Source organism: Erythrolamprus reginae, chromosome 3 (genome assembly GCF_031021105.1).
Source record: "Erythrolamprus reginae isolate rEryReg1 chromosome 3, rEryReg1.hap1, whole genome shotgun sequence".
Classification (NCBI taxonomy): Eukaryota; Metazoa; Chordata; class Lepidosauria; order Squamata; family Dipsadidae; genus Erythrolamprus; species Erythrolamprus reginae.
Genome location: NC_091952.1, coordinates 68,656,124 through 68,681,623, shown reverse-complemented (window position 1 = coordinate 68,681,623; position 25,500 = coordinate 68,656,124). Strand labels below are relative to the sequence as shown.

At 40.2% G+C, this 25,500-nt stretch overlaps 1 protein-coding gene across 17 annotated transcripts in view; it reads left to right on the top strand.

Annotated features, from left to right (window-relative positions):
* Positions 1–23,916, top strand: part of NAV1 (neuron navigator 1) — a 320,658-nt gene extending 296,742 nt beyond the window's left edge. For 10 of the 17 annotated variants that reach the window (XM_070745727.1, XM_070745729.1, XM_070745722.1 and 7 more), the window contains 15 exons: positions 47–158; positions 668–789; positions 9,258–9,454; positions 10,137–10,296; positions 12,006–12,168; positions 14,257–14,354; positions 14,507–14,602; positions 15,469–15,628; positions 16,659–16,894; positions 17,321–17,472; positions 18,145–18,216; positions 18,835–19,031; positions 19,922–20,040; positions 20,372–20,569; positions 23,123–23,916. In XM_070745727.1, the coding sequence (XP_070601828.1) occupies positions 47–158; positions 668–789; positions 9,258–9,454; positions 10,137–10,296; positions 12,006–12,168; positions 14,257–14,354; positions 14,507–14,602; positions 15,469–15,628; positions 16,659–16,894; positions 17,321–17,472; positions 18,145–18,216; positions 18,835–19,031; positions 19,922–20,040; positions 20,372–20,569; positions 23,123–23,215 (2,175 nt within the window). In that variant the 3' untranslated portion in view covers positions 23,216–23,916. Of the gene's footprint in view, positions 1–34; positions 159–667; positions 790–9,257; positions 9,455–10,136; positions 10,297–12,005; positions 12,169–14,256; positions 14,355–14,506; positions 14,603–15,468; positions 15,629–16,658; positions 16,895–17,320; positions 17,473–18,144; positions 18,217–18,834; positions 19,032–19,921; positions 20,041–20,371; positions 20,570–23,122 lie in introns of all 17 variants that reach the window. The other 7 variants (XM_070745723.1, XM_070745728.1, XM_070745726.1 and 4 more) reach the window with 1 other exon arrangement.
* Positions 23,917–25,500: the final 1,584 nt, after the last annotated feature.

Sequence of the window (25,500 nt, the reverse complement as noted above, 5' to 3'; positions counted from 1 at the left end):
AAAGAATAAAACCCAAAGCATTAATATATTATAGAATGTCTTTCAGGACACTGAGTTGTTGGATTTGCGGGAAACTATTGATTTCTTGAAGAAGAAGAATTCAGAAGCCCAGGCTGTTATCCAAGGAGCCTTGAATGGAACCGATATTACACCCAAAGGTGAGGACGGCGATTGATGCTCATGATCCTTGGGGATATTTTTATCTGCATCTTCTCCATGATAGATTTGGTGTATATTTGTGTGTGTCAACATCAGTCAATGCCTGAATCCACTAGGCAGCAGGGAAAGCAATATGCATCTCTCTCTAAATATAGGCAATCAATTCCTGATTTTGAATGCATATTGCCCTTATACATCTCTTTCCCTAGTATTCTCCACTTCCCTATTCTGAATCTTGAGTTGGTATCTTTTAGATAAATAAGCTGATTGTTTTTCATGCAGAATCCTAACGTTTCTTAGATAATATTAAATTAATGGAAAAGAAACTACAGAAGAGAGAGATGGGATTTTTAAAAATATGCTTCCTTGTTTTTCTACTTAATATATCTCTGTGTTTTTACACTTAACATAAGTTGAGCCTGACAACTGAAGGGAATGGCAACCTTGCAAACGTACACAAATCTCTAAGCACATTTTGAACGGTTCTTTTCTTTTTCTTCTTGTCCAGAACTGCGAATCAAGAGGCAAAACTCATCAGATAGTATATCCAGCCTGAATAGCATCACCAGCCATTCTAGCATTGGTAGCGGTAAAGATGCAGATGCCAAGAAGAAGAAGAAGAAAAGCTGGGTAGGTCAAGAGAGAAATGAAGCCAAGGAAATTTAAGTTTACTTCTACAATTTATGAACGTGAAATCCTGCAATGTTTTGTTAGAACGGGTAATAGAATGACAACCATTCTTCTCTAGAGGAGTAGCTATACCTGCTTGGAGAAAATATTTCTGAAAGAATTTTAGTTTGCAATATTTTGCTCTTTAATTCAATTCAATTCAAATTAATGTAATTTACTTATATGCCACTCAATCTCATAGGACTCAGGGTGGCTTACAACAATAAATAATACAATACAATAGAAGTCGAATATAAAGAGTAAAAAGAATAGTAAAAACCAATTATCTAATCAATAAAAAAAACCTGAACTACACTATGCAGTCATACGCACACACATACCAAGCAATTGCAATTCGGCCGTGACTGGGTGTTACTTTCATGGCCCCCAGGCCTGCTGGCAAAGCCATTTCTTCAGAGCCTTTCAGAAGACCAGTAGGGTGGGAGCAGTACAGATATCGGTGGTGTTGGTGGTGGTGTAGTTGGTTCCAATTCAAAAATAAAATTGCTTGCTACAGGTGGAATTCACCCACTGCTAAACTATGGCCTTTGAAGTATACACTATATTTGAAGTAATTACTTTAAAATAATACACGTATTTAATTATGATGGTCTATCAGATCAAGGGAACTTGATGCCCATTTCATTATGGATTTTTTATTAAAAGCAAATACGTGCACTTAAAAAGTACAGAGTATGCCTTTTTTTCCTGCCCACTCAATCCCATCCCGAACTTTTAATTATTTGATGTTTTTCTGTTCTCATTCCAAGAGTTTATTTTGAGCCAGAATATAGAACAGAAAAGTCTCAGTTATTAGGCTCCTCTTTAAACAGAAAGAAGAAAAGTAATTGAAGTGAAACATTTTGAGACAAGAGAATAATGTGCAATTATTCTTAATTCTTCACACCTTTTTTTATTTTTTTGCATGATAAGTCACTACAGTGGTACCTCATCTTACGAACGCCTCTTCTAACGAACTTTTCAAGATACGAACCCGGTGTTTAAGATTTTTTTGCCTCTTCTTCTGAACTATTTTCACCTTACGAACCGAAGCAGCTGCTGGGATGAAGGGGTTTCTTTCCCCCCCCCTTTTTTTTGAAGAAAGAAAAGGGAGGGGCAGCTTGGAGGAGTAAAGATTTTGCATGCTTGCAAAAGCACTGAAACGGTGTCTTTTTAAGAAAGAAAAGGGAGGAGCAGCTTGGAGGAGTAAAGATTTTGCATGCTTGCAAAAGCACTGAAACGGTGTCTTTTTAAGAAAGAAAAGGGAGGGGCAGCTTGGAAGAGTAAAGATTTTGCATGCTTGCAAAAGCACTGAAACGGTGTCTTTTTAAGAAAGAAAAGGGAGGAGCAGCTTGGAGGAGTAAAGATTTTGCATGCTTGCAAAAGCACTGAAACGGTGTCTTTTTAAGAAAGAAAAGGGAGGAGCAGCTTGGAGGAGTAAAGATTTTGCATGCTTGCAAAAGCACTGAAACGGTGTCTTTTTAAGAAAGAAAAGGGAGGAGCAGCTTGGAGGAGTAAAGATTTTGCATGCTTGCAAAAGCACTGAAACGGTGTCTTTTTAAGAAAGAAAAGGGAGGGGCAGCTTGGAGGAGTAAAGATTTTGCATGCTTGCAAAAGCACTGAAACGGTGTCTTTTTAAGAAAGAAAAGGGAGGGGCAGCTTGGAGGAGTAAAGATTTTGCATGCTTGCAAAGGCACTGAAACTGTGTCTTTTGAAAAAAGAAAAGAGAGGGGCGTCCCCCTTGCCTTTCTTCCTTCCCACTCACCCTTTAGCCTAGCCTTGCTTCTTCCACCCGCCCCCTTTAGCTGCTCCTCCCTGCCCTCTGTTCGCCTCCCTTCTAAAGTTTGGGATTTTCCTGAAGGATTTGCATGTATTATTTGCTTTTACATTGATTCCTATTGAAAACATTGTTTCATCTTACCAACTTTTCACCTTACAAACCTCCTCCTGGAACCAATTAGGTTCATATGATGAGGTATCACTGTATTTGTGTTTCTAATGTGAGTCCTTATTCTTCCTGTATGTTACCCTTTCAGCTCTGGTATTTCCCCACTGTTCTAAGGAGAGCTATACCTCCAGCTCTCTGCCCAGTATGTGTGTCTTCCCTTTAGGAAGACTGGGTAAGGGGTCTCTTCTGAACATCCCTGCTTCTTCTGGGCAGGGAGCTCTGAGCTGAGTGCATGATTAAGTCTTGCTCTACTGTTTTTTTCCCTTTTCTTCCTTCAATGCTGATCTACAACACTCTTTTATTTTCAGGTATATGAGGTAAGCTTGGAACTTCCCTTCCACCTTCTTCCTGGTCCTTTCCTTATGTTTTACTCCCGATCGGTCACTCCATTATATATGGGATAGCTCAACACTTCTGAAACTAACCGTCCCATTTGCTCATATACTTGCACTGCCAAGTCATATTGTAAGAGGCACTGCACTGGGATTGGGGGAAAGTTTCATATCTGTTGATAATATTATTTTGAATCTGCCCTAATTCACTCTGAAAAACATAGTGCTTTTCACAAACTACTATTTGTTAATCACTTACCATTTGTAGTTTGTTTTTAAAGACCGTGTTCCAGTCTTATGGTATATAGAAACATAACATAGTTGTCATAAAAGAAGGAAGTATATTTAAAAGGATAGATTCAAGTATCTTCAAAAGTTCCCAATTTAGAAATTATTGCATGCAATAGCACCATGTGAATTTTTTGATAAGTTGTTAAAAAAACTGTTGTAGAATATAAGTAAAGCGGTTTAGATAAATAATAACAAAGTAACCGCAGTAGTTTGATGATGCTTTTCATATTCAGTATTAGTTTTGTTTGCTATTTAAACTCTTGATATTTAATATTCTTGATATTTAAACTCATTTAGCTTCAATGATATTTAAACTCATTTAGCTTCAATGACCCAAAAATATGATTCAAAAACTTATGACAGTTCTTTAACCTCTGTGTGGGCAGATCTTGTTTCTATCAGGCAATACCTCCCTCCTTAAACGGCCTTCCATTTTGGAAACAGATCCATTGCTCTTATTAGTGAGGTCAGATATTGTTCGTGGAATTTCCAGGCAGGATTCCAAGCATCCACAGCTTGCAACAGGCTGGAATGAACAAAATGCAAACTCTAGAGCAGTGATGGCAAACCTATGGCACGGGTGCCACAGGTGGCACACGGAGCCATATCTGCTGGCACGCCAGCCATTGTCCTAGCTCAGCTCCAATGTGCATATGTGTGCTGGCCAGCTGATTTTTGGCTCGCACAGAGACTCTGGGAGGGCATTTTTGGCTTCCAAAGAGCCTCTAGGGGGATGGGTGAGGGTGATTTTACCCTTCCCCAGCCCCAGGGAAGCCTTTGGAGCCTGGGGAGGGGAAACACGAGCCTATTGGACCCATCATAAGTTGAGAAACAGGCCATTTCCCGCCTCCAGAGGCCCTCCGGGAGGCAGGGAAGCTGTTTTTGCCCTCCCCGGCATTGATTTGTGGGTGTGGGCACCTGGCCATCACTGCCCTAGAAAGTCTAAGACAACTCCCCATGGCCAATTTGCCACAGCCAACTCATCGTGGGACAACTTGCTATGGTCAATTCATCACAGGACAATTTGCTGCGGAACAAGACTTACACTAATATCTAAGAAATGCTGAGAGATAATTATTAAAGAAAGGATGCCGAAGTAGGGACAGAATGAAATGTAAATGACCAAAAATTAAAAAATTTTTTTAACTATTTTAAATTATTGAATTGAATTGTTCCATGGTGAGTTGTCCTTCCATGGTGAGTTGTCCTGCAGCAAGCTGCCCCTGGCAAATTGATGGTGGTAAGTTGGCCATGGCAAGTTAACTGTAGCCATTTGGCTAGGTCAAGGGTAGGCAAAGTTGGCTCTTCTATGACATGTGGACTTCAACTCCCAGAATTCCTGAGCTAGGATGGCTCGGGAATTCTGGGACTTGAAGTTCACAAGTCATAGAAGAGCCAACTTTGCCTACCCCTGGGCTAGAGCAAGTTGTCCCACTCCGAGCCTTAGATACTAGTAACTGCCATTTGAAGCTAAACATGAGAATAATTCACTGAGTTAGTTTTCTTCCCCTTTTGCTTCAGAAACTGAGAGGGAGAAAAATAGCATTTCAGTGATCTGCCTCAAGAATTGGGCAGATTAGAAGTATGATAATTAGAATAAACCCTATCTTCCATTACAGTGCTATCTTCACCCATTACAGTGGCTGTTCTTCCCGCTACTGTCTCAATACACATGTGAATTGATGCTTGTCTTGTGTCTGTGTGAGGGTGTGTATGTGCATGTTGCATGCTCTGCCTGAGCATGATTAAAGTCATGCATTATTTAATCCTTTCACGAGCAAAGCATACAACTATTTTCTTATTTTAAAAATCTTTTTTACAATACGCTTTGGAAAGAAAAGTCTGCTGCTTTGGTCTTTTAATAGCAAGACTTTGGAGTATATACTTATCTTTTAGTTCCTATTTCTGATGAATATTTTTCTGTTCAAAGGCTTACACTGTCTAAAGGCAAAGGAAGCACCCTAGCCTTGTCTGTAAATGTGATAAATTAGTATCAGATTTCAAGAAAGATAGGCATGGAGAACTGACTGCTGGAGCACATTTAAAGTCCAAATGTATAATGTCCAGGAAGATAGTACAGTGGTACCTCTACTTAAGAACTTAATTCATTCCATGACCAGGTTCTTAAGTAGAAACATTCTTAAGAAGCAATTTTTCCCATAGGAATCAATGTAAAAGCAAATAATGCAAGCAAACCCTTTAGGGAAGAAATAAAAGCTCGGAATTTGGGTGGGAGGAGGAGGAAGAAGAAGAGGAGGAGGACAGTTGCTGCCGAAGGAAGAAGGAGAAGTGAGGGGAATCAAAAAAATCCAAAACTTTAAGGCTTTAAAAAAAAAGAGGGACTCTGAGGCGGCAAGGAGGAGCATGCGCCTCCAATACACCCGGCGCGAGGCTGCCTCCCATACACTGTCTCCCATACACTGGCTGCTGCTGCTGCTACCTGCTTCCTCTTCCTTCCCATGCTGAAGGGCTCCCCTCTCCTCTCGCTCACTCGCTTTGTAGCCGTCACCTTTCCTTCACCACCCAGAGCGAAGGGAGCGTTTCTTTTCTCTGGGTGCTGGCAGAGGTTTATTCCCTCTCCAAGCACCCAGTGAAAGGAAAATGCTTTGTTGGCTCTGGACTGCCAAAGCCTCCTTAAGCGCCACCGAAAGGCTCCTCTGGCAGCCCAGAAAAGCCCGAGATGCCCAGGATTAAAGGGGGAATGGCAGGAAACTGGCCGGGCCTTTCTGCCACTTTCAAATTTGCTGGGTTCTTAAGTAGAAAATGGTTCTTAAGAAGAGGCAAAAAAATCTTGAACACCTGGTTCTCATCTAGAAAAGTTCTTAAGTAGAGGTACCACTGTACTTCATAACTGAATGAATTTATAAACATCACAAGTGTCTGTTCACAGCCAGTATGCTTAGAAAATGTTTGATGTTGTGGCATTTTACAAATACTGCAAGTTATCTTTGACACGATCAGCGATACTGCAAAATCATCTTATTATTCCTTCCTGCTCCTTCTCTGGCTAAGACAGGAATAAAACGGTGCTCTTAACAATATAACTTAATGATTGAACTAATGTCTGAATGTGTAACAAATAGAGTGCATGTTATCAGGTTTCTTTGCCTGTCACAATGACAGGAAGAAATGCATGAATTCTATCTTCCTTCCCTTTCCTGGTTTTTAAAAAATTATTATTATTCCTCGGATAAAGATTTTAAATTTATATTTACAGTATACCTCATTTTTATGTCTATTGTAGAGCTATAGACATACAAAAATTTCCCAAGCAATGAGTAGATCCACTGAAATATGGTGACTATCAATAGAACCATTTGAATGCTCAGTATCTTTTTCCTCTGCTTTGAAAAAAGGCAACCATGTGATCCAAGGAATCAATTATGGCAGGTTTATAATAATCTTGTAACCTAACCAAGTTCCCTTCCTAAATAGCCACGTCGGCTCTTCTGAGACAAGTCTTGTCTACTCCTAAGAATCCAAGTTTCCATAACGAGCAGTGCATTATAGTTAGATTATAAACCTCTTGTCCAAATGTCATTCTCTTCATCTTTTAAGATTTTTGTGTACAGATAAAACCTTCCCCTCACTTGCTTCCCATGAGAAGCAACAACTATTATTACTAAAATTCCAGAACACTTTGAAGTAATCTCCTTCTGATACATGCATGACAATTATATGTAAGATCTCAGTTGATCTGGGCCATTGTTGTTGCTGATTATTGACTTTAGTACAGTGGCCATCAACTGGTGGTCCATGAGAAAATTTTGGTGGTCCGCAGAAAAATTATTTGCATTTTTTTATATTGCAGTAAATCAGGGATCTTCAAATTATGGCAATAATCATTTTTGTTGCTGCAGAGAGTCTCCCCGTTTGGGGTCTTTTTGCTTGGGTCAGATGGGGGAGAAATTCCCACTTGGGTTCTGCTTCAGTGCCTGGTGTGAGACTTTGGACAAAGGCTGGAGGAAAGTGCTGCTGATGGTGAAGAGCTGGAGGGCCTTGTTCCGGTGAAACTGCATCATGGCCTGGAACTGGCTGACCATCTCAGCCCACTCAGCCTCCAGGCACCAGTATCTGGCCTTGTACTCCTGCAGGTCTTCCCCCTGCGTGGAAAGCCTATGCTTATAGTCCTCAGTGAGATGCTTCTGCTGAACCTCCTCGATCAGATCCAATTTGAACTGAGCCAGCTGTTTTGCCAATTCTTTCTCATGGTGGCTGCTGAGCTCCAACAACTGCTTCCTGTTGGGGCCTTAAGGAGCCCAGATGGGGATGTAAATAGAGGCGGGTGAGGCATCCCTTGATGTGAGTGACATTGAGTTGGCCACAGCCACCCAGTCATATGATCACCTAGCCATGCCCACTAAGCTGATCATAAGGCAGATAATAATAATAATTATTATAATAATAATAATTTATTAGATTTGTATGCCGCCCCTCTCCGAAGACTCGGGGCAGCTCACAACAACGATAAAAACAATATTATACTGGCACAAATATAATATAAAAAAAAACTAAAAACCCTATCATAATTAAAAACCAAACAGCAGATACATACCAAACATAAATTATAATAAGCCTGGGGGAAAGGTGTCTCAAATCCCCCATGCCTGGTGGTATAGGTGGGTCTTAAGTAGTTTACGGAAGACAAGGAGGGTGGGAGCAGTTCTAATCTCCGGGGGGAGTTGATTCCAGAAGGCCGGGGCCGCCACAGAGAAGGCTCTTCCGCTGGGGCCTGCCAGACGACATTGTTTAGTCGACGGGACCCGGAGAAGGCCAACTCTGTGGGACCTTATCGGCCACTGGGATTCATGCGGTAGCAGGCGGTTCCGGTAGCAGGCGGTTCATATTAGTGGCCAGCGGGATTTAAAATTATGAATTTAGTGGTCCTCAAGGTCCAAAAGGTTGGTGAAATATTCTAGTGCATATTTAGAAATGTCCAAGTTTCAGTCTTGGACATGTATGAATATGGTTTACTTTATTAGTGTGCAGAATAAGGTCATTTGTTTATGTTCCTATACTAGCTGCTTGGGGATGGGGAGAGGAGGACCCCCCACATACCTGCATTTTCCCTAACCTGCAACAGATACATTATGGCTTTGGAATCTCAGGACAGGCTGGGCAGTGTTTCTTTCAAGCAAACTTTCTTTCAAACAAACAGGGTTCACATATATTTAGCTTCCCTCGAGGACTCAGATTTATGGTTTCCAATCATGCAAGCAGTCTGGTTCTTTTCATGGCGAGATAATAATAGTGACATTTAGAATAATTTCACTTCCTTGCCAGCAGCTGACTCAGCTTGAGGCATTTCACATGCCACGAGGTGAAGGGGAGCAAGATCCTACTTTTTTTCCAAAGGGCTTTGACGGCCTCACTCCCTGGCGCAACCTATTTACATTGGCTTGCTTGAAACCAACCAGTATTGCCGCTGAATCCTCTTAGATCTGCTGGCTGGTAGCTTGGGCTGGTAGCTAATTAAGTTGCATTGAACACAAATCATAGATACCTCTTAACCTCTCAATCACCTTTTATATGCTTGCATTCCTATTCTTTAAAGATGTTTGGAAAAACTCAGTGCATGCTTACGGGTGGAATGCATATTAATCTGTATCTTAATTGGTAAATGTAGCAATCTGTATTTGAAAGAGTATAAATTCTCTTAAAACAGCTGCTGGCTTAATGTTAATGTTAGAAACACACTGTCTGGAATATGATATATGCGATTATGTTTTAAAAAACAACCAAGGATTCTGAGTGTCTTGAAAAGTATTCAAAATGATTAGAGAGGAATTTCTTTGTTTTAATGAAGACTCCGGGTGGGCTTTTCTGACCTTTTCTGTATCTGTAATTTTCCTCTTCAGTTAAGGAGTTCTTTCAACAAAGCTTTCAGCATCAAGAAGGGTCCAAAATCTGCCTCCTCCTATTCTGATATAGAGGAAATCGCCACCCCTGATTCTTCAGCCCCATCGTCACCAAAACTGCAGCACGGATCCATGGAAACAGCCTCTCCTTCCATCAAATCTTCCAACTCCTCTTCTGTAGGCATGGATACCACTGAGTAAGTCCAGAAGATGGAGGCTTGTGTGGGGCAGTTTGGTATTTGGAAAGATTAGAACAACCAGATTAATAGCATTAGCATTTAGATTTAATTGGATTTGTATGCCGCCCCCTCTCCGAGGACTCGGGGCGGCTCACAGCATATACAGAAAACAGTAATAAACAATCCAAATAATAATACATTAAAAAACAATCCTTAAAATTCTGATTTAAAAAAATTTCATTCGACAATCATACTAAGAAACATTCATTGGTCGGGGGGGAAGATCTAAAAACCCCAGGCCTGGCGGCAAAGATGAGTTTTTAAACTCTTTTGGAAGGCAAGGAGGGTGGGGGGCAGTGTGAATCTCCAGGAGGAGCTGATTCCAGAGGGCCGGGGCCCCCACAGAGAAGGCTCTTCCCCTAGGTCCTGTCAGCCGGCATTGTTTGGTCGACGGGATCCTAAGGAGACCAACTCTGTGGGACCTCACCGTTTGCTGGGATACACCGCTTCATAGTGCTTTTAAAACCCTCTCTAAGCGGTTTACAGAATCAACATATTGCCCCAGCAGTCTGGGTCCTCATTTTACCCACCTCGGAAGGATAGAAGGCTGAGCCAACCTTGAGTTTGACATAACATTAATTCCGCGGCATGGTACTTGTCTTTTATCCTCTGTTCTAATGGCTTTTTGTTCCCTGCACAGACTCTTCCAGGCCAATGAAGAAGAACCTGAGAAAAAGGAGGTTTCAGAACTGCGCTCAGAGCTATGGGAAAAAGAAATGAAACTGACTGACATTCGTTTGGAAGCCCTAAACTCTGCCCATCAGCTGGATCAGCTGCGTGAAACTATGCATAACATGCAGGTAGGGCTGATGCTCCGCAGAGCTGGCATTATGGCTCAGTTTGTAGATTGCTACGGGGACCGATTTCCGAATGCCTGTTGTGTGTTTTCATTAAACAATAAAACCATTGTATGATACATGCCTCGCATTACACGCAGCTGACACTGCTGATTTTATTTTTATCAGAGGAGCTACACTGTTTGAACAGTTGTCCGTGGGCTATTGATCCTTAAATGTTTTGAATAATTTCCAAATGCCTTTACCCAACACAAGAAATTTAAAAAAAAAAAAAAAAAGGTTAAGTGACTCTTTAGTGCCAGTCGGGGCTCTTTTCTATTTTTAAACTCATCATGGTGTGACTCACCGCTCCACATATTAAAAAATTAAATAAGGTTAGGTGCACACTTTAGGGCTAACAAAATGTGTCATTTGAACCATTTCTTGTCCTGCTAATATTCCAAACACTTACCATTGTTCAGAACAAATAAAATAAGTGTTCTTAGAGGAGGACAGTGAGAGAGAGAGAAAGACAGAGCACAAACAAGAACTAATGTAGTTTTGGAGCTCACGGCAATTTTTCTTTTGCTTAGGAGACAGGAAAGCTCTGCTATCTTCTTTATTGCTTAACTTTCACTACTGCAGGTTTGACATCAATTCTGGTGAACAAAACAAAGTGCTACCAAGCACCTGCTCTCTGGTGGATAAGAAATATAAAAACTACATTTGGTTTTAAAGACCTCTTTTTCCAATGGTTCAAGCTTAGAATTTACTACTGAGCCTTTAGCCTCTGGGGTCCATAATGTTGGTTGCCAGGTGCAATTCAATGTGCGTGGCATAGGACCTTCATGTCTTTAGGACTACCTTCCCCAAATTGGTGTTGCTTATGTTATAAGATTGGACAGAGCGCTTTAGTTCGGTTTAATTGCCATCTTTATGGATTGGGTTTACTAGCGGGCCCTTTCAATGGTCCTTTTCTTTCGAACACCGATCCCCCTGTGATGAGGATAGTCCTTATCCTCTTAGGTTTCAGAAAAGCTGCCAATGTTGGTTTTTTTTCAATAGGACTGTTACAGGTTGCTGCTTGTTATGATCATAAGACTATTTATTTATTTATTTATTTATTTATTTATTTAGTTAGTTAGTTAGTTAGTTAGTTAGTTAGTTAGTCCAATACACAATGAGGGTTTTAGTGGGTATATATATATATATACACATAGTAAAATACATGATGAAAGTTATAGAGGAGATACTCATAGTAAAATATATCTAAGAAAGAATGGTAAAGAAGATATAGTAATATTGATAGATTGATAGAACATATCAATGAAAGAATAAAAGAAGAGATATAGGAAAAGAAGAAAGGTATAGGAGATATAGGAGAGCAATAGGACAGGGGACGGAAGGCACTCTAGTGCACTTGTACTCGCCCCTTACTGACCTCTTAGGAATCTGGATAGACTAAATGATCAATAAACTATGGCCGTTATTGTTTCTGTAATCAAAGTGTCATGGATGTAGAGTTTTATATATTTAGGACCTGTGCTTTTACTGTCTTGGTTTTAATTCTGTAAATTTCAACCACATTTACATAAATCGGATATATAAAATGCTCAGATCGGTTTGAATGGGAGTGGCAGGAAAGCCCTCCAAATAATGAATGGTATGAATGAGCGTTGTTGTTCTTATTAGGTATATTATCCCAGCTATTGCTCTTTGTTTATTTCCTTTAGCTGGAAGTAGATCTATTGAAAGCTGAAAATGACCGGCTAAAGGTAGCACCTGGGCCATCATCTATCCCCAGCCATGTTTTGAGTTCCTCTGCTGCATCTTCCCCAAGGCGTTCCCTAGGATTACAGCTGAGTCACTCTTTCAGTCCCAGTTTAACTGATACAGGTAAGGAAAGAAAAGAAAAGGGGAAGCAACTTATTTTTTGCCTCTCAATCATAATCTTCTCAGGTGATGGGGGTTGTTTAAGGATCCATGCTTAAAAGATAAGAATCAAAATTAGTTCATAGGGGAAAGAGAAGGAAACAATATTTGCTATGTGAAGTCCTGTTTATATCAGGCAGAATGTGACATGTAGTAATTATTTATTTAGTAATTATTTAGTAATTATTTATTTATTTAATTGGATTTGTATGCCGCCCCTCTCCGAGGACTTAATTAACGGGTTTGCACAAAATGGAGCTTTTCTTTTGAACCCATCACAATTGGAAACCAGCTGTTCTGTATAAGGAATGGCTTGTGCAGAAATTGCTTTGCAAATTTCTGTTGGTTCCCTGTTTCCCTCAAAATAAGACATCCGCTGATAATAACCCCAATTGGGCTTTTGAGTGCTTGGCAATAAGGCCAAGTGCTTATTTCAGGGTTCAAAAAGCACATAAGGCAGGGTCTTATTTTCGGGAAAACACGGTAATATACGTAGACTGCTGATGATGTCATGTGTTTTATTAACAGAACTTTCTCCCAAATGGAGAATCTACAAGGGAAAGGGAAAGTGGAACCTGGGTAAAGAAAAGGAGATGCACAAATATCTATAATAAAGGAGCTTGTGTATTAGAACCCATTAATGTAAAGGAGGAAGGGGCGGAGAAAGAAACATTGAATATTGGACAGATGCCCCAGAAAAAGAAATATAAGATTAGACCCAAAGACTAATTTTACAGTGTACACTCTTGCATGCATGTGTCTGTCTAATCTAATCATGTCATACATACATGGTGGCTGTCGTAAAATTGAAGGTGCAAAAAAGGGCAACAAGAATGATAAAGGAAATGGAGCACCTCCCTTATGATACCAGGTTGCAACGCCTTGGTCTCTTCAGCCTTGAAAGACGGCGCTTAAGGGGTGACTTGATCGAAGTGTATAAAATCATGCATGGGATAGAAAAGGTGGATAGAGAAAATTTCTTTTCTCTATCACACAATACTAGGAAAAGGGGACACTCCCTAAAGCTCATAAGTAAGAAAGTGAGGACAAATCAAGGGAAATATTTCTTCACCCAGAGGGTCGTTGGTTTATGGAATTCACTTCCAGAAGAGGTCATGACAGCTGTCAGCCTTGTTAGCTTCAATGCAGGATTAGACAGATTCACGGATGCCAAGTGTATCGGTGGTTATTGAAACAGACGTCCATGTGCCGCCTCTATGTTGGTTGAGGCAGGCAGGATTCCCTTGAGTACCATTTGTTGGGGGTCGAGGGAAAGGGAAGGCCTTGCCTTCTCTTTCTGCTAAAGATCCCCATGGACAATTGGTGGGCCACTGTGTGACCCAGAATGCTGGACTCGATGGGCTTTGGCCTGATTCAGCATGGCTCTTCTTATGTTCTTATGAATCAGAGATTCTGAACTAAAATCTGATATTTTAAAAAAAACATAGACAAAAGTCCTAAAAATAGTGATTTCTTTATTAAAGAAGACATTAAAACAGTTTCAAAATATACACTAGTGAAATAAAAATCACAGGTTAAAGAGATAATATTCATAGACTTTTTAATCAGAAATTATTATTGGCATGCAAAAGGCAGTATTTATGAAAGTTTTACCAGAAAACTGTACATTTGTTTCATTTCTAGCTTTTGGGAATGGATACATTATTTTAAAAAGAAAAAGAAAGTAGAAATGCCAGGATTATTCAGCTTTTGAGAATATATGAGAAACAGGAAAGCAGGAAGCACCTGATCTATTATCAATGGAACCGCAAAAGAGATCTTCTTTCTCTAAAATCATAAGGGCTTTTTCTGTGAGGACTACTAAATTCAAATAAAGCAAAGCAGAGTTCTTAGTTATCCCATCAGGTTTTGGAAATAATTTTAAAAATTAATTTTAAAGAAAGAAATTCTTCTACGGGGAAGAATGAGTCTAATTTTTTGTGTGGACAAATATGGTGCAACTAACTCAATTTCAGTGTGTGACAGGGTAGGATTTCTCAGCAATTAAAATGAGATGATCAAACATAATGTGTTTGAATTTTGCTTTTCCAGAACTGTCGCCAATGGATGGCATCAGTGCTGGTTCCCAGAAGGATGAAATGGTATTGCGAATAGTAGTGCGCATGCCACCTCAGCACATTATCAAAGGAGTAAGTAGCATCACAAGAAGAGGGAGGTCACTGTTTGGGACAGTATGTCTCATAGGCAACATATTTGGGGGAGGGGATATAACTTTAATGAGCTGACCCAGTTGACTTTGTAAACATCTCCAGCCATATTGTACCTCTGGTTTGGCTTCTAGGACTTGAAGCAGCAGGAATTTTATTTGGGCAGTAGCAAAGTGAATGGGAAATTAGACTGGAAAATGCTGGATGAAGCTGTCTGCCAGGTTTTCAAGGTAAGTTGCTAATTAACAACATCTTTTTTGGTACAGCTCCATCTTCAAAAACTATTTCAAATATCTAGAGCACAGGTCACTAACCTGTGGTCCATGGACCACTGGTGGCCCGAGAGAAAATTTTGGTGGTTCGTGGAAAAATCCTAGCCCCTGGGCCAGATATGGCCGAGAGCAATTAATCCAGTCCAGGAAGAAGAAAGGAAAAAGGGAAGGGAAAGGGAAGGGAAAAGTAAAGGAGGGAGGGGAGGGACTACAGCTACAGCTCTGGAATATGGGACTGACTTGGCAAAAAGAAGATATATTAGTTGTAGAAAATGCAAAAAAAGAAAAGAGGGGAGGGGAGGGGAAGGGCAGGGAGAGGAAACAAACAACATGTATTCTTAAAACAATGCAGTGGCTGAGCATTCTCAGTGGCCACAGAATGTTAAATGCTTGACAGGGAGAACTGAAAAACCAGGGGGAGAGTACAGTGGATCAATAAACAGAGTACATGATGCTACGTGGGATTTTTGTTGTTGTTTTATGTCATATTTGTAGTGGCAGTTATTATTTATCTTTATAGCTGATCTTATTTCTAAACCATGTTTATCTTCCCTTTCCTTACTGTATTTGCAGAATAAGTATAGTATTAAAAAACCAGGGAGAGAGTACAGTGGATCAATAAACAGAGTACATGATGTTACGTGGGATTTTTGTTGTTGTTTTAAGTCATATCTGTAGTGGCAGTTATTATTTATCTTTATACCTGATCTTATTTCTAAACCATGTTTATCTTCCCTTTTCTTACTGTATTTGCAGAATAAGTATAGTGTCAAAAAATTTTTTGAGAGCCCCACTAATTGGAAAACTTTCTGTCCTTTATTTAGGATTATGTCACCAAGATGGACCCTGCTCTGACTCTGGGACTCAGCATTGAGTCTGTCTATGGCTACAGCATCAACCATGTTAAAAGAATCTTGGACATGGAGCCGCCAGAACTACCTCCTTCCCGCCGGGGTGTGACCAGCATTGCTGTAACTTTGAAAGGTCCGGCTCTTTTCCCCCATTGGTTCTTAACTGTTTATTTCCAAATGATTGGTAGAGAGGAAAAAGCAACAGGGTTCAGAGAGGCTCTGGAAAGCACTTCTAAGTCCAGAATTAGGTGATGATAGTTGATGAGGATGACTGTAACACTGTAGCACTATGCCAGTAATGGTGGACCTATGGCCAGAAATGGCATGCAGAGCCATAATTTGCCCTAGCTCAGCTCCAATGTGCATGTGTGTGCTGGCCAGCTGATTTTTGGCTCCCACAAAGGCTCTGGGAGGGCATTTTTGGCTTCCAGAGAGCCTCCAGGAGGATGGGGGAGGGCGTTTTTACCCTCCTCCAGTTCCAGGGAAGCCTTTTGAGCCTGGTGAGGGCAAAACGCGAGCCTTCTAGGCCCACCAGATGTTAGGAAACAGGCTATTTCTAACCTCCAGAGGGTCTCCAGGGGTGGAAGAAGCTGTTTTCACCTCCCCAGGCATTGAATTATGGGTGGGCACTCACACATGCATGATAGCATGCGCCCATGCCCTTTCGGTACCCAAGGAAAAAAATGGTTCTCCATCACTGCACTATGCTGTAGTAATTGTATGCAAAGAATTGTACTTGTTTATATGTAGCATTAGTTAGTAGACAATTCTCTCTGGTTTTGGTATTAGATGGAAATAAATCTCAGCTTCAACATCCCTTCAGATTATTATTTAATCTGGTATTTCTCAAATTGGAAGTCTGAATAATGAATAGTAGGTTATCTGAATGCCTCCCTCATAAGTCCTTTTCAAACAGACCTGTCAATTTGATGCAAAAGTGTGTTTGTTAAGTGCCTTCCAAAGTAGGAATAATGCTGCCTGATAAGCATGAGGCTTTTACAATATGCATATTTCTGACTAACTAGGAAGAAACTGGGGTAAACTTTTGTTAAAATTGCTACCAAATAAAGGAAACCGATCTGGCACATGAAAGGTCATTCTGATGCAACATTGAGGCTACTTTGTGATGCTATGAAGATTTCTTGTTATATTCTTGGGTGTAGGTTTGAAAGAAAAATGCGTGGACAGCTTGGTTTTTGAGACTCTTATCCCCAAACCAATGATGCAGCACTATATAAGCCTTCTACTCAAGCACCGGCGCCTTATTCTCTCTGGACCAAGTGGAACTGGCAAGACCTACCTGACCAATCGCCTGGCTGAATACCTGGTGGAACGTTCTGGCCGCGAGGTTACCGAAGGCATCGTTAATACTTTCAACATGCACCAGCAATCTTGCAAGGTAGGAGACTTTTGACTGTTTAATTTCTGAATAGTCACAAGGACAGAATCTGCAGATTTTAACTGAAATCTTTACATGATCTTATTGATAGGTCCCTCTGTTATTTTAATTGGGACAATTTATCATCCATGAACTCATTCATTTTTCGATGTAATTCTAAATTTAATTTCAATGAAACTTTATAGATAGGTATAGTATGGAAGTCTTAATTTTCATGAATGTATTCTTCCACCCCTTTGTTAGTATTCTATGATTGTAATTAGAATAATTATTCATAATTACGTTAAGTTCGAACTAGTAGCTCTCAGCCATAAGCCCACTAAGCCAGTAAAATTTCCTGATAGCCCCATGATTCTGTATTGTAAAGTTTCTGAATATTCTCTTTATATTAATTCAATAACATCTTACTTTCATTGTTTGCACCAGGATTTACAACTTTACCTCTCCAATCTAGCCAATCAGATTGATCGGGAAACAGGGATTGATGTTCCATTAGTTATTCTCTTAGATGATCTCAGTGAACCTGGCTCCATCAGCGAGCTTGTCAATGGAGCACTTACCTGCAAATATCACAAATGGTGAGAAACCAAGATATGTATTGGTATTGAGCTTATGAATACCAGAATAAAGATCCTGCCCTGTAAACTATGTATATTACAAGAATTTGCAGATCATGTTAAATTGTGATTTTTCCCCCCTCCCTGACCTGTACCTAATAATGATAGCTTTTTGTGAATGACATGTCTGCATCATTATTTTGGGCATAACATATGATTGGCATTAAACCAGAGAACTTTCTCATCCTTAGTTTGGATGACCAACCTGACATTGGCAGGAAATGTTGTAACTTTCCTCTTCAGTACCATAGAGCAAGTAGTGGTTTAACTGATAGATCATCTAATGTCTCAAACACCTAATACTTAGATATAATCGAAATACCTGTGTGTTTTATTGTGCCTCAGAGCAGTGCAATAAAACACCGTACAGTACAACTACCAGAAAAAGGTAGCCACACTATTTTATCTTCAGCATTTCAGTCTCCAGGAGTCAACATTGACTGGAAGGCACAACAAAACTCAAAACAAATCCACACACACACACAATGCTACTGAAAGTGGTGGGAGGTCAGAATAAAGACGCTCTGAGCATGTAATGAGCTACTTAGAATCAATATGTCAGATAGGTAGCCTGTAAATAAGCAAAATAGATCCAAATATACTATATGCAATTTTCCTTCTCTTCCTTATTAGCCCTTACATAATTGGAACAACTAACCAGCCTGTTAAAATGACTCCAAATCATGGCCTCCATCTCAGCTTCAGGTAATTAATTACTACAGCAATGTCTATTTAGAATGTCGCTTCTATATGGTCGAGTTCAAAGATTTATATTTAGGGAATACAGTGTTCCCTCGATTTTTACGGGGGATGCGTTCCGAGACCACCCGCAAAAGTTGAATTTCCGCAAAGTAGAGATGCGGAAGTAAATACACTATTTTTGGCTATGAACAGTATCACAAGCCTTCCCTTAACATTTTAAACCCCTAAAGTGCAATTTCCCATTCCCTTAGCAACCATTTAGATCATTACTCACCATGTTTATTTATTAAAGTTTATTTAAAAAAATATTTATTAAAGGCAGATGAAAGTTTGGCGATGACATATGGCATCATCGGGCAGGAAAAACCATGGTATAAGGAAAAAACCCGCAAAGTATTTTTTAATGAATATTTTTGAAAAACCGTGGTATAGACTTTTCGCGAAGTTCGAACCTGCGAAAATCGAGGGAACACTATGTACTTTATGCAAATTGTTTGAGGAAGATGTAAAGTTCTTTCTTTTACTCAATATTTTAGTCTAGAAAAGACAATAGAAGAGGATAATTTGCTTGGGTTGAGTTTTTTCCTGTTTTTGCCATAACCAACATATATTACTCTATAGGATGCTGACTTTCTCCAATAATGTGGAACCAGCTAATGGCTTCTTGGTGCGCTATTTACGTCGGAAGCTGCTTGAGTCTGACAGTGATGTCAATGCCAACCGGGATGAGCTGCTACGTGTATTGGACTGGGTGCCAAAGCTCTGGTATCACCTCCATACCTTCTTGGAGAAGCATAGCACTTCTGACTTTCTCATTGGTAAGCCTAAGATTATCACCCAGGAAGCTGAAATGTATCTCACCATCACATTGCATCTTATTTCAGACTAATGAAAGAAAGGTTAAGACACCACATGGAAGCTTCAGCCTCTCATTTGAGTTCCTTACAGTTAAGGGAAAAGCAATATGCATATGCTTAGAGTCACTCTAATTGTCTAATCTGGTTTTTCTAGGTTATTCTGCTTTATTTATTCTTTACTAGAATATTATTTTGTATCATCTTTACTTTTCTTAATTAGTCTATTTTTGACAGCCCTATTCATTATTTTTACTTGCTGTATTATGGTTGAAGATATCTTTATGGGGTTGGAATTTATAACATTTTAGGAAGTAAACCTATACAGATATTCAAGGGGACAGAATGTCTATAATTAAATATGTTAAAGGGTTTTTAATAGGAAAGTGAATACAAGAACAAGGGGACACAATCTGAAGTTAGTTGGGGGAAAGATCAAAAGCAACATGAGAAAATATTATTTTACTGAAAGAGTAGTAGATCCTTGGAACAAACTTCCAGCAGATGTGGTTGATAAATCCACAGTAACTGAATTTAAACATGCCTGGGATAAACATATATCCATCCTAAGATAAAATACAGAAAATAGTATAAGGGCAGACTAGATGGATCATGAGGTCTTTTTCTGCCGTCAGTCTTCTATGTTTCTATTCTAGATCTGAATGGCAAATCCTATACACCAAATAGCTTCTCGCTGTGGATCATTGGAATTAGAAATTAATGTCTTTTAAAAGGAATAATTATATCCCATATTGATTCCTTTCAGAGATAGCAACTATGATAATAGATGTTAAATAGGTCTGATATTCCCCCACTGGCTAATAGTTTATCTTCTTCCCTTTACTGTTTTCCAGGTCCTTGTTTCTTCCTGTCGTGCCCAATTGGTATTGAAGATTTCCGTACCTGGTTCATTGATCTCTGGAACAATTCAATTATCCCCTACCTTCAGGAAGGGGCAAAGGATGGGATCAAGGTAAATTTTCCCTGGGTCCTCATCTCTTCTAGAAGAACTAGTGATTTGGCTAAAGCCACATCAATAAATTCCTCGGCTACAGGTTTATTTATTAATTTATTGGATTTATATGCCGCCCCTCTCTGAGGTCTGAGGTCTATTGCCTTTTACTCTGAATTATTCATAAAACCCTGCAGAAAAGCTGTTCCTTCCAATCTTGTCCTCTTATTTCCTTGGACACCTTCTAAGCTCTACTCTGTTCCCCAGTGAAGGAACTGGAAGACTAGGTGTATGTGTATGTCACTTGCTCCTAGCAAGTGTCAGTATTCTTTCTCTCCCTTCTGTGTCGCAGGTGCATGGACAGAAAGCTGCTTGGGAGGACCCTGTGGAGTGGGTGAGAGATACGCTGCCTTGGCCATCAGCCCAGCAAGACCAATCAAAATTATACCATCTTCCCCCACCCAGTGTTGGGCCCCACAACATAGTGTCTCCCCCAGAGGAACGGAGTGGCAAGGATTCTACACCCAATTCTCTGGAATCAGATCCCTTGGTAGGTTTTCATTTTGCAAATGAGGATAGTTGCTACTGAGAATTAAATTGAGAGCTCAGAATCATCCAATCTGGGTCAGTCACCTCAACCAATAGCAATAGCATTTAGACTTATATATACCATTTCATAGTGCTTTATGGCCCTCTCTAAGCAGTTTAAAGAGAGTAAGACTATTGCCCCCAACAATCTGGCTCCTCATTTTACCAACCTTGGAAGGATGGAAGGCTGAGTCAACCTTGAGCCTACTGAGATTTGATCTGTCAAACTGCTGGCAGAAGTAGCCTGTACTCTAACCACTGCACCATCGAGGCACCAGAGAGAAAGAGAGGTTCTACGAAGATGGGCTCCACCATAAGTCCAAAAGCTCAGAAAACAAAACCTCTGATCCCGGTGGCTGACCCAGATGGGATCCTGAAACATGTATATTTGCCTACATTCACTCAGAATCATGTTCCTGAATAAGCATCCCAGTTCTTGTCACTAAAGGAAAGATAATTTTTTTTTCAAAAACCATAGCTTATAGGAATAAAGAAGTTAATTTCTCCTCATCAATTTTCATTTTGTCAAAAATTGACAGCCTTTGCTAATTTGTTAGCTTAATTGCTCTGTGACTGGAGGCAATTGTAATATTGTCACAGTGGCTGTTTCTCCATTATATCCCTCTCTGTTTTACAATCCCTGTTTCTCCCTCCCGTCGTGTCTTATAACTGAAATTGCACTAAGGGTAAAGGACTGAATGCACAAGTTAACATGGGGGGAAGACAAATCTCTGTTCTCCTCTGCCATATAATCGAGGGTGCATTGTTGACCTCTTCAGAAAGCATAATGACCTTCACAAAAGAGAAAGTCTGATTCTGTTGTGGCATTATCCTGATATGACCACAAGGTGGCAAAGATGTATTAGTCAAAGAAAGAGCATTGCATACCAACTGAGAAAACTATATGGAATAGTTATGTACATAATCATTGATGAGTTATGGATGACATAGGATAGAACAGTTTCACATATATTCCTCTGTTGAGCCTAGGAGAGATTTATGCTAGCAAGTGATTGTGGGACAGAGGTCCTGGAACCCAGGGGTTTTCAAACTTGACAGCTTTAAGACTAGTGGACTTCAACTCTCAGAATTCCTCTTCCAGTCATGCTAGCTCAGGAATGGGAGTTGAGGTCTACAAGTCTTAAATTTGCCAAGTTTGAATACCCTTGCACCCCTAACCCCTAAACTTGACAGCTTTAAGGCTAGTGGACTTAAACTCCCAGAATTCCTCAGCCAGTCATGCTAGATGGATAATTAGAAGGCAAAAACACACCCATTTTTGCCCATCCCCCCTCTACCCCAAATGGGTCTGGGGGCAAAAATGGGCAAAGGGTCTGGGAAGCTTGCAGAGAAGTCCTGGGTGCTGGGGAATGGTAAAATCCCCCCATTCTTTTGAAAAGCTGGTCATTTTTTGCCCATTTTTTCCAAAAAAATGTGGTCATTTTTACCTTCTCCCAGTCCCCAGGAGTTCTTTGTAGGCTTCCCAGATCCTTTGCCTGCCTCATTTTTGTGAAAAAATGTGAGAAAAACAGCCCATTTTTTGCAAAAACAGGAGTATTTTTGCCATCCCATCACTCAGGAGGTCTCTGCAGGCCTCCCAGACTTTATGTCCACCTCATTTTTGCATATATCTGGCCCATTTTTCACAAAAAATGTGATGTGAGGGCAGGGCTTCAGGACGGCAACAATGGCTGTATTTGGTGTATAAGACACATCAACATTTCCACCCTCTTTTAGGAGGGAAAAAGTGCATATGGTATGATGATGAAGTCCCAAATTCTGGACTTGGAACAGACAATCTGTTTCTTCTCATTTAGTTAGCCCGGGGGTAGGCAAAGATGGCTCTTCTATGACATGTGGTCTTCAACTCCCAGAATTCCTGAGTTAGCATGATTGGGAGTTGAAGTCCACAAGTCATAGAAGAGCCAACTTTGCCTACCCCTGAGTTAGCCTATCTTCGCTGACCACATTTGCTCTTATCTTAATCCTATGAAAATATTAATGGGGTTGCAAAGATGGGTTATCCCCTTCCTACATCCCTTTCAGATTCAAAGTCTAATAGTATGTATTGTTACTTGAATAAAAAATATGATACATAGTATATTTGTAAATAAGGCTGGCAGATTGTGAAAGGTAAACTTGAAAATACCTGGGTGTAAATTGCCCTTGACTTCTGCTTTGTAGAACTGTACATATTTTCAATTCTCTTAGCTCCCTTCTTATGCAAAGCACAAATAATTTGAAATAATGTTATTCCCTCCTCTCTCTATGAGACTCTTGGCACCCTGTATGCTCATTGCAGTGGATTATTTACAATCTGCTGTACATCTGTTGAGTTAGATTTGCACCAACCTTCCTTACTTCTGCTACTTTCCAAGTGTATTGTAACACTGCCTTCCATAATTCTCAGCCATTGGTGAAAAGAATGGGAACCTCCATACATGGCAAGGCCTCAAGCTGAGAAAAATTGGTATATTTAATCATTACTCATCAGTCTTTCATCCTATCTATACAGATGGCAATGTTGCTGAAGCTTCAGGAAGCAGCCAACTACATTGAGTCTCCTGACCGAGAAACCTTGGACCCCAATGTGCAGTCTGCGCTCTAAAAATAACTGTATTGCGATAGAATGGAGGTGAATGAGCCAATCTTGGTTGTCTTCGCTCCTAGGTCTTCTTTCTTTTTTTTTCTCTGGAACCTGCAGTCTGGAATAAGCACCGCAGAGTGGCAGGGAGGTGCCCATCACTTCCGTTGGGATCTGTGCAGGTGAACAGTGAAACAGGAGACAGGTTGGGTCTCCTTTGCAAGACACTGCTCTCCCGCCACCTCCAATAACTCTGGTGGTAAGAGAATGGTGGGTTTTATTCCTGGGCTTTCTGCCTGCGTCATAAACTCCTGGTTTTGCAGTATGGTTGGGGAGCATTGAGAAATCCCCAACATCCAGTGTTCCCAACATAAAGGTTCTTGTGTAAGGCAAGAGACTGGAGATAGCCACACAGAGCTGGCTGCTGTATTTCCTGCAGGGCAGTGCTAACAGGCAGGGCAATAGCCAAGTTTGTGGAACCCTAAAATGAGGATCTTTTTATAAAATATAAAAAAAAGCAAAGCCCAGAAAGCATGAGAGTGGAAGCGTCATTGCTGCTCTTGGAGCCATTTCCCGCAGTTGCTGCCCTTCGACTTTCCTGCCACAACCAACATGGGCAAAGACCTAGTAAGACTGTTAACTCTCGTCTTTGTACCCTCCTTATTTAATCTGCATGAAGGTCTTTTTACTTTCAAACTCCCAATAAACACTTTTTTTCTCCTCCACTTTATTTTATTTGGTTTAATCTGGGCCATCCCATTTGCTCTTTTGGTTCTTGGGATTATGTTCTGTTTGGTCATCTGCCTTTGGTTCCACAGGAAGGAGCCTCCTGAGTTGAGACTTTTTTTTTTCAGTCTCAGTTTACCTTTTTCTTGTTTTACTTCTCTGTGAATTTCATTCCCACAGTCCCTCCAACTGAAATTGGTGCTGACTGGATGACTTCCAGTAACTTAAGTCCATTTCATGGATCCTTGCAGCTTGCATCAGATGCAAACAGAATTGAATCAGCAGCACAACCTATGCACAATTCGCAATGTGGACTTCCCTTCTTGTGCCATTCCATATCATTTCTTTCTGAAAAGCACAAGAGGTCAGAAAACTCTGATCAAAGGGAGAATGGATCGTGGTAGTGCATCATTTAATGGACATCATTAGCATCATCTTTTTTTTTTTCCAGTTTTGTACTGCTTATCAATGTACTTGCAAATCTCTTTTCTTCCATTCATTTTCTCTCACTTTATTTTGGGGACACAGGGTAATAGATCCTTTTTATAGGAGCTGTCTTGAGTCTGTTGCCATTCAGATGTGCTGGAACTCAACTCCACTAATCTCCAACCAGCATAGTCGTGCTGGGTGAGGATTACAAAATTTGAGGAGGGGAAATACATCTGGAAAGTAACAGTTTAATCAAGGCTGAATATAAGCATTTAAACATTTAGCCTTGGATGTCATTTTTATGATTTGCCAAACAAATACCCATCAATACACAATTATTCCCCTAACTAGATGACTTTGATTGCAACTCCAATCAATCTTGACCATGGATCTCTACCAGGCATTAAATTTGGGGCTAATGAAGAGCACTCTAATATTAAGCAACCCACCCTATCCCAGGATTTATAATATACTTAAAGAACTATTTAGACCATCTATATAACTTTCTGATTACAGAATTTGTCTCAAAAAATGACAGCGTAGTTTCTACTGATATGTGTTTTACATTCAAAATTGAAATTATAGATGTCAGACCAGTCCTCGGCCTCTAATGTTCTATAAATGTCCTTCTTTGAGACACATTTGCCAACTTCTGGTCAAAAGAAATTAGAGTACAGAGGAGTCCGTGACTCCACCGTCATAAGCATTTTTAACATTTAGCTTTGATGAAATAAGGTGCAAGTCTGAATTGTAGCTTCTGTGGTAGGAAGACATTAGGTTCTCCATAATGCACATCTCTGCTTTTTCAGTAGTGCCATGCAGACATATGAAGAGACACCTTACCTTGAGTAAAGCATCCTTCCAATACAAAACCACAGAATAATACCACACCTCATCTCTGAATATCAGTGTGGCTTTTTCACTGTATTGGGTAGATCTTCCGTGCATGCAGAACTCTTTGGCATCAGAGCAAAATGATTTCCTGAGGCAATTCAGCCTCACTTTGATCTCATGGCAGAGTGCCTCATTGATGAAATGGATCCCAAACAATCCACAGCAGACTGTTTTTCAATCTGTGCACTACATCTGTTTAGTTCTTATTCCAACAGAGCCTGTGAGAAGATACAACTAAAAAGTGTCAAAATTTCTTAAAA